The sequence below is a fragment of the Rhizophagus irregularis genome, chromosome 4, assembly GCF_026210795.1.
Source record: "Rhizophagus irregularis chromosome 4, complete sequence".
Lineage (NCBI taxonomy): Eukaryota > Fungi > Glomeromycota > Glomeromycetes > Glomerales > Glomeraceae > Rhizophagus > Rhizophagus irregularis.
The window spans coordinates 1259921-1274920 of record NC_089432.1 but is presented as its reverse complement, the minus strand read 5'-3'; the positions used below and the strand labels follow the sequence as shown (position 1 = coordinate 1274920).

At 26.1% G+C, this 15000-nt stretch overlaps 5 protein-coding genes across 5 annotated transcripts; 1 reads left to right on the top strand and 4 right to left on the bottom strand.

The window, feature by feature from the left end:
* Positions 1 to 3484: 3484 nt before the first annotated feature.
* Positions 3485 to 4102, top strand: OCT59_023654 (uncharacterized protein; the record flags this gene model as incomplete). Its single annotated transcript, XM_025329215.2, has 1 exon — positions 3485 to 4102. The coding sequence occupies one exon, from the start codon at positions 3485 to 3487 to the stop codon at positions 4100 to 4102; it is 618 nt and encodes a 205-aa protein (XP_025176069.1).
* A 2401-nt stretch (positions 4103 to 6503) lies between these two features.
* On the bottom strand, positions 6504 to 7088 carry OCT59_023653 (uncharacterized protein; the record flags this gene model as incomplete). Its single annotated transcript, XM_025326453.1, has 1 exon — positions 6504 to 7088. One exon carries the CDS (start codon positions 7086 to 7088, stop codon positions 6504 to 6506), a length of 585 nt encoding a protein of 194 aa, XP_025176068.1.
* Positions 7089 to 9309: 2221 nt separating this feature from the next.
* On the bottom strand, positions 9310 to 10449 carry OCT59_023652 (uncharacterized protein). The gene has a single exon (XM_066134866.1). The coding sequence runs from the start codon at positions 10404 to 10406 to the stop codon at positions 9408 to 9410; it is 999 nt and encodes a 332-aa protein (XP_065990950.1). The 5' UTR covers positions 10407 to 10449; the 3' UTR covers positions 9310 to 9407.
* Positions 10450 to 10658: 209 nt separating this feature from the next.
* On the bottom strand, positions 10659 to 12316 carry OCT59_023651 (uncharacterized protein). The gene has a single exon (XM_066134865.1). It carries the CDS (start codon positions 12014 to 12016, stop codon positions 11012 to 11014), a length of 1005 nt encoding a protein of 334 aa, XP_065990949.1. The 5' UTR covers positions 12017 to 12316; the 3' UTR covers positions 10659 to 11011.
* Positions 12317 to 12907: 591 nt separating this feature from the next.
* Positions 12908 to 13813, bottom strand: OCT59_023650 (uncharacterized protein; the record flags this gene model as incomplete). The annotated part of the gene is made up of 1 exon (XM_066134864.1): positions 12908 to 13813. One exon carries the CDS (start codon positions 13811 to 13813, stop codon positions 12908 to 12910), a length of 906 nt encoding a protein of 301 aa, XP_065990948.1.
* Positions 13814 to 15000: the final 1187 nt, after the last annotated feature.

Genomic DNA, 15000 nt, shown 5'->3' with positions numbered 1-15000 from the left:
GAGACTAATTTCATTACTATCAATTGAACTTCAGCATTTCCATATCTGCGTCGCAATTTACGCTTTCTTAATTATCTTGACCATTTCTTTTTTGTAAGATAATCTAAAATAATTTGAAATCCGTGATGATTTAAGAAACTCAACCATAGGAGGTAAATTGAAATTTTCAATACATTTAACATTCAATAAACTTGAAATAAAATCCTGACAGTCACAGAATCCAGATGATCTAAAATCTTGACAGCCAAAATCCTGACTGAGATTAGTTAATTTTTTTAATGTAATTATTTCTAATTTTAGAAGATAAGAAATAGTTTAGATAGTTTAGTAAGTACATACTAAGATTAAAAAATTTTTCTTTTAATTTTCATTAATAATATAGTAACGTTAGTTAATTTGCATTAATATTAATAAAATTTGCAAACAATTTACATTGGTAATAATAAAATTTACAAATTATAATTTAATTATAGTGAATAAATTAACTCGTTACTGCGTCACTGCATTTTTAAGATTATATACTTAATTGGAAAATTTATATAATTTTTTTTTTTTAATTTTTTTTTTTAAAAAAAAAACTTTGGGGCTTTGACTGTCATGATTGTTAACTGTCAGAATTTGTGACTATCGGGATTTTATTTCAGGGTTTGTCGGGATCTTGGTGTCGGGATTATAGACTGTCGATTTTATGGTTGCCAGGATTTCCATGCGAACAGTGGAACGTAGATCTGGATGAAATTCAAAGATTAGTGAATGAAGCGTGACCCATCAATCTCGTTTCCAAAAAGATTCCATCATAATATTAACGTGTCATCGAGTGATCGGCAGGTATCTTGAGTGTAATTTCCGTTACATCATGATCTACAAGTGATGTGCTTCGATTCAATGAACATGTATGTGGTATTGGTTAAGGCAGTGACATTTATTACGAATATGTAAAATCTTACGTTACACTTATATGACCCACCCCTAAAATATTACGTAATAAATGTCACTGCCCTAATTTCCAATGGAAATTCTATTTGGATTGAAAAGTTGGAATTTTACGATCTCCAGTTCTGTACTGTGTAAACACTACGATATGCACGGGGTTCCCGGTGAAAAATAGTGCTTTACGGAAAAAAAGATTATATTAAGTAACGGCTATAATTCTTTCTTGTAATGTTTGGGAAAAATAATTTTACCATACCGTTTCGTTTTTCTGACGTCGAAAATAAGAAAGTCCTACCCAAATAACGTTATAAACAAGTAAAACAGTGTAAGTATTCTTTCTGTCTCGTTTTAATGTTTTCGTCTATTTTCATTATTTATTATCGTCAAGTATTTATGTCGAATTTTTGGAACAAATAAAATATTTACACTAATTCGCTTTGCTTGTTTGCTAGTCTTCGCTTCTAATATACAATACACAAAATTTTTCTACAGACATTTCCCACCACTTTTCGTCACTGTTTTTCAGCTTTAACTTCCTTGGAATAATTTCTCTCTTCCTTAGTTGTGACCTTTCCATGTGGAAATGGCGCTTAACAGCATGAGGATCGCTGTTTCAACTTTTTTTCTTTTTCTATAATCAGCCTCCACATCTTAAGACACCAATCATCAACTTGATTGTCATTGATGATCGACATAACAAAAATTTTTAACCTAATTTCGTTATTTTTTTCGTTTGTTATATTGCCCTTATTATGTCACCTAATAGATTTTTTAGCTCATTAAAATTTTATTATTTCTTCTATAATAGAACAGTTATACAGATAAATACCATTTCGTACAGGACAGTATTTACTTACGACACTTTTTAAGTGAAAGAATATATACGGGCGCATTTGTATATAGATTAACTATTACTTTCTTCTTGCTGGTCATTTACCTTTCTTTCATACTATTTTATCTGCGCGTGTAGTTCCTTTAGAGCATTTTAAAATGATAGTAGATCGTCCCAATGATTTAGGCGAGCTTACATTAGTTATTTTTCGGAGCGTAGTGAAGGACATTCTATTGGGTATCAGGACATTACGTCGAAAGCCATTTCGCCGAAGGGACGTTTCACCGAATGGATATTTTACCAAAATTACGTTTCGCCGAAACTCATTTCATCTAATTCCATTTCGCCGAAGAATGGACATTTCGCCGAATGTATATTTTGTCTAATGAACATTGCACCAAAAAATTATTATTTCTTATTATTTTTGTTATATTTATAAATCACTGACAAGACGCTATCATATTTTTATGATACTTCATTTATGACATATGGACCACATTTATTTCTTCTTGATTCTATCTCAGTCGCTAAATTTTCTTTTTCACTATGTTATAACTGATTTCAAAAAGGTCGGGACACTTAGCAAATTTTAATGAATTCGGAAATATTCGGTAAAGCTCAAAATAAGATAAAATTATACCACCATTCTCGGAATGGTACTCCAAAATTAGCGTATAATTTTTATTTTATATCAAGCTTTACCGATTACCGAATATTTCCAAGTTTTTTAAATAAGCGTCCCGACCTTTTTGAAATCAGCTGTAAGTGGGAAATTAAACCCCGTTTGAAGAGTCATTTGTCAAGTGAACTAGAATTTACATATAGACTTTTATTTCATTATAATTGTTTACGGTTATTTGTTATTAATTTTTTGTTCATCTGGAAAAGATTTTCGTTCACACATTGTTGTACATGATGCTAATGTTGCACAAAAAATACTATACTGTATATAGAATGTATCCAAATACAGTAACGTAACAATTAAATAATCAGTTTTTTGTAAGTTAACGCAATTATAATAAAATCTACCGGAATAATTGCAAAATATGCAATCAATTATGCAAAACAATTCGAGTAATCATAATAAACTAAACGTATTTTTTTTAGTAAATTATAGAATTCTGCAAACTTCTATAATATTATGAATGTTTTTAATTTTTAATTGTCGGCTGTAAAAATGCAACCAGCTATAACAATCAGCATCGATAAACAAAATAGCTAACGTGCTGAATTTCTACTGCTTAGATGATTCATATTTTCCTAAATTATTTAGTTTTTAATTGTCGTTTGTAAAAAATGCAATCAGCTATAACAATCAACGTTAGTAAAACATTTTCTCCTTATTGTGCAGTATTCCTACTATTTAACTTAAATGATTCATTCCTTCCTATAGAAAGCACAGTTTAGTTGATCAAGAAATATCAAATTATTTTAGTTCCTAATTGTCTTCTGCTGTAAAAAATACAACCAGCTATAACAATCAGCATTAGTAAGAAAAAAGTAGTTATTTTCTACATATCCTACTACTTAAATGTTTCATTTCTTTCTTTTTATAAAAGTTGACAATCAGCAATAGTAAAATAAAGATAGTTATTTTCTCCTTATTAATGATTATCGTGTCTAGTTCCTATGATTTATTTTTTTATAAAAAGCACGGTTTTAGTCGATTTAAAATTTTAAGTCTATAAGAAATTTTTTAAGCAAATTTAAATCTACAATATGCCCAAGACTTTCTTAAAACAAAAAAATCGCAAACGTGAAACTTCAATCAATGTTGAATCTCTCAACGATATCAAACCATCATTTCCTTCGACTTTAACGATTAGCGACCTAATCAAAAAAGTCAATACAAATAACAAGCCAAAAGTGTTTCCTAACGCTTTTATCGCGTATAGAATGGCGTTAATGAAAGAATATCGTATTAAAAATTGTAAAACACCTTCTGTGGGTAAAGTTTCCAAAATCGCTAAAAATCATTGGAATATGGAACCCAAATACGTAAAAGAGTTTTATGAATCACTAGTTAATGAGGCGAAATTAATTTATAATAAAAATAATGTACAAATCATATTGGATAAACATGTGAGCAATGTGGTAATTAATCAAGAGAGAAATGTAAATTTTGACGTAGGAAGAGAAGAGGAATATGTTGAAGTTCAGCATATTGACACTAATTTTAGTTTTCCTAACGCCAGCAGTAATGACATGTCCTCTGACATCACCTTAGTTAATTCTTCTCAAAATTTTAGAACCTCGTATAATGCGAATTCAATACTTAGTGACCGAGAATACATTAGATATTTGGAACAAACAATTGACCGTTTACTTGGAAATTAATTTACGCTGGCAAATTTGAAAACAACATCGCAATTTATTTTCGTAGAATTAAAAATTTTATGTTATATTCGTTTAAGTACATGTATGCATTTATTATGATTCCAAGATTTTACATATAAATATTCAAAATTTTTTTAAGATATATTATCATTATAAATATCTAAGTTACGTGGTTTGCATAATTTCTTTTGGCAAATTCCCACAAATAATTACCTTTTATCACGGTAGGTTAATAGTAGTCGAACGGTAGAGAACTCAATTATGGAAAAAAATCATTTAATTGTCTAAGAAATTTTTTTATAAGATATTATTATGTTTTCGTTTGTTACATGCATGTACAATTATTATTATATTGCGCTTATGTAACTGCTAAATTAAGTAGTAAATAAAAGAAATAATAGTACCATACGTCAATATGTAAACAAACAATTATTTTGTGCACCATTACTTAAATTTGAAGCATACCGGCTATGCATAAAATGACTAATTAAGGTAGATCTTTTCTATTATAGATAACGTCGGCCAGAATTTATTGCCTTTTTTAAACATCAACTGGCATTATATCGTAATTCAGGTCATGAAAAAAATAACAGATAGCTGATAATAATAAATTTCTTTTGGCTGCATCTTACCTATATATGATTCGGGATCCTACTTTGAGATGCCAAATTTTTTTATAACAAAATTCGTGTACGCATCCAATTTAAATACTAATAATCTAAGTTCGATGGCGTAAATAAGGAATGTTATGAAGAATTCTTTAAAATTGCTAAAATTATTGCCAAATTTTCGTGCATCACATGTTAAGGATATTTAAAAGTTGGAAAAAAATATGAACTATGTTTTCGCCGTTAGTGCTGAGAATTCTACTCATAATAAGTTAGTTTTTCTTAGTGTCAGTTTAGCGAACATTATAACCTTTTCTTTCCAAATCAGAAATCCATATACAGTGCGTTGCAAAAAAAAAAACCGGAAAATTATTCACGTGATAAATGCATGTTATACGCTCAAAATAAACTCAATTTACTTTGTATAGTAGACTTGAGATTCAAGGCTACATTTTGAAATCTTTTGAAGTTATAAACACTTTATTATCCTTTGAAAAATTAGCAATAATTATTTACAGAAAATTAAATTACATTTATAAAACATTGGTGGATTAGATTTAATTTAAAATACTCAAATATTGTTAAGAATATTTAGAACTCTAGTGGCTTTTTTACTTTTTAAGAAACTTAACCACAAATGTTGATTTTAAAGAAAAATTTGAAATGAAATTCATAAATTAAAAATAGATGCAAAATTCACTAGAAATTTCTCAATTTTATCAAGATAAATGTGAAAAATATGATTAAAAAAAATTCTTTAACAATATAAAGTATTTTATTGCAAAAAAAATATAAATTTGCTCTAAAATAGTTATAATAAATTTTTAATAAGCTTAATTATAGAAAAATTACTAAAATAAATTCCATATTAAATTATTATTGACGGGTTTCCACCTGCTATTTTACAAATAATATGGTGAGAACGTAGGCCGGGCAAAAAAAATATAGATTCTCGTGACCCGACCGGGTCAGTTTTTCGAAAAATGGAAATTTTTTTATAGTAAAAAATTTTTATCACGTGATTTTAAGCTTTTGGCCAATGTGCGTAAAAAAATTTTACATATATAAAAAAAATGCCGGCCGGCCCGGTCATTTTTAAAATTTTATGGCCCGGCTAGCCAATTCCGGTTTTTTTGTCACACTGTATATTGTACGATGAATTTCGGGTTGACGGGATTTTTAATTTCCCCTTATTACATATTGTGCACCAAACTATGATATTCACGTGATAGCTTATGACGATCAAAACTACCTTACGGAAAAAAAATAATTTAAATTGAAATGATCGGTAAAATTGTCATGTAATCGAAGAATTTTTCCTGGGGTATGACGATCAACCAAAATTAAATTCATGTGATCTTGCAGATTGGTATGTATTCCTGCATATCTGATATTGAAAATTCACTAGTGAATAACCTGAGACATTTTTTATATTTACAGTCTCAAATGAAGAGTCACGTAATTTTCAATGCCGGCCGGCATTACCGCCAACACTATGATTAACTTCGGATGTGCGGATACAGATGACGAATAAATTTGTGTTTTCAATCCGTGATGGATTATCTAATCGCATCTCTAGTGTTGATACGAAAAATGTTGATAAAAAAGGTTATATTCTTTCTAGTAATAATTTTCAAGTAAAAAGGGTAGAAATTTTAATATTTGAATACACTGCGTACATATATTTTTAGAATTATAAAATACTTTAGTATAAATATTCTTTCTAATTTTTTATATGAAAAGAATTAGTGTCAATTATTTCAGATTTGCCAATATGAAACGATTACTAATTTCTAAAGTAAATAACGATCAATTATTTGTTCCAATATCCTAATGTACTCTTGATCATTAGGCGTTGAATTCAATTCGTAATTGTCATAATTTGGAAAGGAATGAACTAGAAAAGTATTAGTAGTTGTAGAAAAACTAACATCATTATTAATTTGATCACTGGTGAGAATATGAAGATTTTCATTAATATTCTCAACTGCATCATATGTTATATCACATTTTTGATTTTGAATATATTCCATATAATTATCCAAAGAAAATTTATCCAAAGAAAATTTATTGTAAATTGATTTTGCATCTTTAACAAGTGATGCATAATAGTCTTTTACATTCTTTGGTTCCATATCCCAATATTTTTTTGCGATTTTAGAGATTTCACAAATCGAAGGTAATTTACAATTTTTATTACGATATTCCTTCATTAATGCCATTCTGTATACGATGAAAGAATTTGGAGGCGATTTTGGTTTGATTAGATCGTTTATCGTTATGATTGGAGGGAAAGTAGGTTTGATATTAGTTAGAATATCATTAGGATTGTCTTTAATGTTAGTTTTTTTGTTTGACTTGGAGGAAGTAGTTTGCATATTAAAACGTAGAATTTGTTTAAGTAATTATTTTTTTCGGACGGGGTACTTATTTAAAAAAAAAATGATCACCTGATATGGAAATTTTTGACTCATAATGACGATTTGATAATTGATATAATCAATTTTACTCAATATTAAATGACTTAACCTATATACTGCGATAAATTATCTCCGATTTTTATATCTCAAGTTGCGCCATATCGTTACATCGTTGGCGTAAAATTCATAGAGCTTTGACTTATAAAAATATATTTATTCTTTAACAAGCTCAAAAATTATTATATATTCTTATATTTTATGTATTCTTATCTATATGGTAGTAAACACACAAGCGCATGTGTATCAAGCCTATAATTATAAGTATTTCATGATAAAAGTTTAAAAGTCTAGGGTATCAAGAGTTAGTCAAAAGCTTATGTCAAGTAAGTCATTTACGAAGATGTGACGCCACTGATGTTGACGCTAAAAAAAGTTGGCGTAACCATAAAGTTTCAAATTTAATAATATTCTTATGTGATATCTTATTTGTCACCCATTATACAGATCATCTTTTAGTAGTGAGAATTTATACAGTTCGGGAAAATGATTTATTGCATTTTCCGACATGAATATCATGGATAAGTTACACAAACTCATGAGATTACTTAGATTATTTGAGGAGTTGTTTGACGTTCATGGAGACTTTTTCCAGCCATTATTCTGTTATTAAAAATATGTTTCCACACTTCTACTACGGTATCTGAGCTCCGTCCGTAGGGATTATTTTAAGTTAAATATTGAATTTATTGTTTTTTGTCATATGGATCTTTCAACATTTCACTTAATACCTTATGTATAAGGGATTATCTCCTCCTCCTCCTTCTATCTTTCTCCATTTTTGTTTCAGCATGGATCGTGTTAGGAATTATTGCACCATATATTAGTTTATGTTAATGTTAGACTTTAAAGAAAGCTATATCAAAAAAATTTCATGCGTGGAATTTCATACATTCCCATATATCCTACGCAGAATTTTGTGGATCTACGCCGAAAATACCACGTGTTTTGTCACAGGGTATTTGGGAAATGTTAGAACTATTCGGATTTCCGCATATTTCCACAATATTCGATGTGGATTTCCATATGGATTTTAAGTGGAAAAAATTTCCTGACGTTAAAATTTATCGGGGTCAGCAGAAAATAATCAAGTTGGTGTCAGATTTTTATGGAAAAATATCTAGGATTTTAAAGGAACTGGCACTTGCTAAAAGAGAGTGGCATTATTAATTTTTAGTACATTAAAGTCTTTTGTCTCTCCAAATAAATCAAATGACTCAGCAGAGATAATTTCATTTCAACATACGAATAAAATACTTACAAAAACCAAGAAATATTATAATATTATGTACATGTTATATAAGCTGGTTACAAAATGGAATGACCATATGATTGACTTTGATCTTTGAATTTCAAAGAGATGCGCTATGTATAAAATAAAATTATATGGTTTCTCTTACAAGTATTTAAATTCTTTGTATTGTATAATAATAAAATGGTGGGATTAATTAAAGTTATGTTCATGATTACTTAATTGAATAATATAATAACTTTATTAAATGATACAGATAGAGAATCATGTATTGACAAAATACAAAAAAATGATCTTTACTTAGTATTGGAAGATCAAAGTAATTAAACATCTCACAATAATTGCCAGATCTTAGAAAATTAGTGCCATTTCATGTCAATTTTGGAAAAAATAAGAATTTATTATAAGAATCTCTTGATAGTCAAGATTAATTTTGTTAAAGAAAATATGAAATGAAGAAATTATTTTTAATTCCTTTAATTTTAAAGAAAAATAATCTTACTTATACATGGAATAAATTTAGAGTTACCAATCAATAGTCTAATGTGGCACTATCAAAGATATATTTCAACAACTTTGCATGCAGTATATAATTACAATATATATCAGATAAATTATAAAGAGAAATAATCAGAAATATTATTTAGAATTCGTAATTTGAAGTTTTTTTACAAATGGGTAAACATAAGAGTCATGTAAGATTTTATTATAATTAACATTTATACTGTCACAAAAAGATACATATTGAACGCTCTAGAAATGCAATTAATAGTTATTTCAGCAGAATTAGTGTATAATTTTTATAATATTCATCAATATCACCTGCACAATTTCACTTAGAAATTCAAATCTGATTACCCAAAAGTTCTTAAAAAATTTTTTGTTATTTTATAATTATACAAAAAGTAAAACTATTTATTTAAAATATAAAGTCGATAAAATACATTCATTTCCTTTAAACAAATAATTTAATTTTTTGAAAGTTCATTCAATTTATTTTGAGCATAATTATATCCTTGTTCAGCAGATTTTTTGTACCAATAAATTGCTTGTTCAATATCTTTTTTAATTCCATCACCCTTTTCATAAATTACAGCTAAATTACATTGAATCAAATAATGTCCTAAATTTGCTGCTTTTCTATATAATTCAAATGCTTTTTGTTTATTAATATCAGCTACAATTCCTTTTTCATAACAACTTCCTAAATTATGTATTCCATATAAATTTCCTAAATTTGCAGCTTTTTGATATAATTCAAATGCTTTAGTTAAATTGATATTAGTTCCAATTCCAAATTCATAACAATAACCTAAATTACTAATTCCAGTTGAATTACCTAAATTTGCAGCTTTCTGAAATAATTCAAATGCTCTTTGTTTATTAAAACAAGTTCCAATTCCATAATTATAACAATAACCTAAGTTATTTATTCCACCAGCATATTCTTCTTCTGCTAATTTTTCGGATAAGTTAAAAGCTAAGTTATAATTTTTATCAATACCTAAACCATAAATATGTACATTAGCAAGATTTAATTGAGCTACCTTATTTTCTAATTCAGCAGCTTTTTGATATAAATCTAATGCCATTTGTTTATCAAAATCAGTTCCAATACCATAATAATTAAAATAACCAAATAAGAAAATTGAATTTGAATTATCTTGATTATATAAAAGCCAATTATAAAATTCTTGTAAAATTATCTTTTGATTATCAAAATAATCGAAAATATGTTGTTTTATTGGTTCATCATCATTTCCTTTATTTAATTCCTTAAAAATAAGATCAACTAATTCATCAATTATATTATTCAAAAAAATATTTTCCTTAATATTTTCGATTGTTGGTTTTATTTCTTTTATATTCAATTTATTAAAATTTTGAATAATTTGAGAAAATTCATGTGACAAATTGTTTGTATTTAAAAGGTTAATATCATTTGAATTTATTTGTTTATTCGTCATTATAAAAATAATTTGATAATGAGAAAAGTAAATAATGTGAAACGAAACAAAAAAAATTATTTTGCGCCAAATATATATATGTGCGTATGTACGTTCATATGAAACTGATGTAACCGTATGCGGACTGGATGTCGATCACGGTTAATAACAAAAAAGGAGCTTCATTTCCTAAAAGGGAAACCACTTTATTTAAATAGGAAATTGAGCTACAAAAAAAACGTGATTTAAATTAAATTTTTTTTTTTTTTTTTAAAAAAAAACTCTTATATACTATAATATTTTCATATATTATTCCTTAATAAAAATCAAATTTTTATAAAAATAAGAATTCTTTTGAAAAGTAAGTTTAGCGGTAGAGAACTTAAAAAAAAATTAGAAGTGTAATCTTTAAAAATGGAGTTATAACATAGTGAAAACTTAAATATATATTAAATATTAATATTTTAGAATGTTTACTATTATCTTAATAGGTGTTATCTTATTTGATTCATAATTTTTTTGATTTTTTTTTTTACATATAAAATAAAGAATGGCTTAATTTTTTTTTTAAAAAAACAATATTAATGAAACGTATACTATTTAACATAATAACATAGACCTTTTGTTTAAATCACATTTTTTAAACATTCTTTCAATTTATTTTGAGCATATGGGTGACCTTGTTCTGCGGATTTTTTATACCAATAAACTGCTTTATCCAAATCTTTTTTAATTTCATCCCCAATTTCATACATCAAAGCAAGTTCATATTGAGCGAAATAATTTCCTAAATTTGCTGCTTTTTGGTATAATTCAAATGCTTTTTGTTTATTAATATCTGTATGAATTCCATTTTTATAATAATCTGCTAAAGAATTGATTGCACGTGAATTCCCCAATTCTGCCGCTTTCTGATAAATTTCAAATGCCTTTTGTCCATTTTTATCAGTTCCAAGTCCATCTTTATAACACAATCCTAAATTACACATTCCAATTACATTTCCTAAATTTGCAGCTTTCTGAAATAATTCAAATGCTTTTTTTAAATCCATATTAGTTCCAATTCCCCAACTATAACAATGACCTAAAATATTTATTCCACTTGCATATTCTTTTTCTTCAAATTTTTTAGCTAATTCAAAAATTTCATCAGAATATTCATAAGCATCTGGTCCATCCATATATAAAATAGCAAGATTTAATTGAGCTATATTATTTTTTAATTCTGATGCTTTTTGATATAATTCAAATGCTTTTTGTTTATTAATATTAATTTCAATTCCATGATAATTAAAATATCCAAGCAAATAAATAGAATTTGAATTATTTTGATTATTTAAAAGCCAAATATAAATTTCTTGTGAAATTATATCATGATTATTAATACAATTAAGAATATTTCTTTTTGTTAATTCTTCATCTTTTCCTTCGTTTAATTCCTTTAAAATAAGATTAACTAATTCATCTATTACGTTAATTAAATCTCCTTCAAAAATATTTTTATTAATATTTTTGATTGTAGGTTCTATTTCTTTTATATTTATTTTATCGGAATTTTGAATAATTTGAGAAAATTCATATAATGAATCATTTATTTTTGAAGGATTAATAATAATTTGCTTATCAGGCATTATAAAATAATTTAATAATGAAGGAAAAGACAGAAAGAAAGGAATTTTAAAATATATGAATAATATTAACAATATCAACTTGTTAATAAAAAAAAAATTATTTTTTTTTTATTTTTTTTGCGCCAAAATAACGTATGTAGATCACAATTATTTAATTGGAAATTTATTTCCCATTAAAAAATCTTAACAAATTTTTTAAAGAGGAAATAAAATTTCTCCTTTTATAATCTTTTATTTTTTTAAAAAAAATAATGTTATTAATAAAAATATATTATTTTGGAATTTCTTAATGAAAGGAATAAAAAAGAATGTTGTAGAAAAATTCCTTTTTGTACAAAAGGGGAATAGGGTGAACTTTTACCCCTTTTGGTTTAGTCAAAATTTGATTAATTGTAACACAAGTTTGAAAATCGATTTTTTTTAACAAATACTATTTCTTTAAAAAAAATTTATTTTAAATTTTTTTTTAATAAAACGATTCTATTCCAAAAAAAAAACAATAGTATTTTTTTTTTATTTTGGTTTAAATGTTTGGTGATTAAAATCTGGTATAAAATTTAGAGTTAGAATGGAGACATAATATAATGAAAATTTAAACATAAATAAAAAATATATATAAGGGCTAACAAGTTTCACAATAATATTATGATTTTATTTGATTCATAAGTTTTGATTTTCAATAACATACTAATTTAAAAATCCACTTGTGCATCAACTTAACATCTGGCGCAAAACGACACCCGAGACACAGTGAATTATTTCAATTAATTGAAAATCCAAATAAATCAATATAATTTATAAATAAATTATTAAAGATTAAAAAAAAATTGCAATAACTTGGCCTATATTTTTTGAATTAGTAAAGAAAAACATTATGAACCCATTCCTACTCTAAACCACATTTTCATTTGAAAATTCTTCCAACTTGACTTGAGCATATTTATATCCTTGTTCTGCAGATTTTTTATACCAATATATTGCTTGATCCATATCTTTATTAATCACGTCACCATTTTCATATATCAAAGCAAGATTATATTGAGCAACGTGATGTCCCAAATTTGCCGCTTTTCGATATAATTCAAATGCTTTTTGTTTATCAATATTTGTTTTAATTCCAAAATAATAATAATTTGCCAAGTTACCCATTCCATTTAAATTTCCTAAATTTGCTGCTTCCTGAAATAATTTAAATGCTTTTTGTGTATCAATATTAGTCCCAATTCCCCAATTATAACAATGACCTAATATATGTATTCCACTTGCATATCCTTTTTCTGCTAATTTTTTAGATAATTCAAAAGCTTTTTCATAATTATTTTCAATATTACTTTCCATATATATATTAGCTAAATCATAATAAGATAATTTACTTCCAAAATTTATTGCTTTTTTATATATTTCAATTGCCTTTTGTTCATTAATATCAGTTCCAATTCCATGATAATTAAAATATCCAAGTAAATAAATAGAATTTGAATCATTTTGAGTATTTAAAAGCCAATTATAAATTTCTTGTGAAATCATATTATTATCATCAATATAATTTAAAATATATTTCTTTGTTTGATCCTTATCTTTTCCTTCATTTATTTCCTTAAAAATATGATTAACTAATTCATCAATTACAATAGTTAAATCTTCTTCAAAAATATTTTTATTGATATTTTTTGTTGTAGGTTCTATTTCTTTTATATTCATTTTATCAAAATTTTGATTAATTTGAAAAAATTCATGAGATAAATTATTAATATTTGAAAGGTCAATATTATCTGAATTAATTCTTTTATTAAGCATTGTATTATAGTATTAATGAAAGGAAAGAAAGAAAGAAAGAAAGAAAGTATATAATGAGATTATTTTTTACACAACGTTATTTATAAATGTTATTGTGATACTATTGTACTACAAATCAACTTTTATTGCAGATCAGTTTGAGCTCCCGCAGCTCCCGTAATCAAACTTGTTTTCCAAGCAGAATTGTTTATTAATTAATTCAAAAAGTAATAAATGAACATTAATATAACTGGTACGCATAAAGAAGTCATTCCAAATGAAACAATGAGAGTAATAGAATCAAAAGGAGATCAGGTAAAATTATCCGGTTTGGTTCTGAATCAATAATGGGTGTGATTGTATAAGCAAAAAGAAAAATAACAAAAGAAATTATTATAGGAGATAAAGACTGAGAATGATATGAACGGTAATGTTAAACTTGTTAAACTTAAAGGTCTCAAGTTTATGATGATGTTTTTAATTGTATAAAGTTGCAAAAAGAAGATACGAGTCATACGACTTATCAGTTATCAGTTGAAATGTTTACTTCGATAAAGGTTTATTATATAACGATTGCTGTTAAAAATTGGAATGACCAATGATAGTTTATGTAGCATCTTTATTACAAAGTGTTTAATAATAAAGAAAAAGAAGAAACATATATATTTATATACCATTTACGTTATTATATTTATGATATGATGAAATTAAATTAAATAATGGCATTACAGCATTACGGCATTTGCATTTACGGCATTTTATTATAGTTGTGGAATCATTCACAACTTACGTTGAATTGCACCTGAGCCATATTTCAACTTGATAAAGAAGGGTCATCTAAAGCCGGATCGATCACGTGATTAATAATCGGCGGAGTTAATAGTACAGGTTGATTTGGTGATAAAAATGCTAATTAGAAATAAAATAAATAAATAAAATAAATGATAAAAATGCTAAGAAAAAATTTTTTTTTCTTTGAATAAGACTGGTATGCATAAAATGATCATGTAAATGATGTAATGCAGTGGTTGTAAAATTAATGCTAACAGCTAAACTAAATAATTAAGACTTTTTGCTGATTCCAATAATTATTTCAGTTAGTTAAAATACGCTTGCGATTCTTATTTTCCACTTCGAAATATGGTTATATTTAGTAAAATAATCATTTATAATGCACCATCATTCTATAGAATCTTGTTATTGTTCAT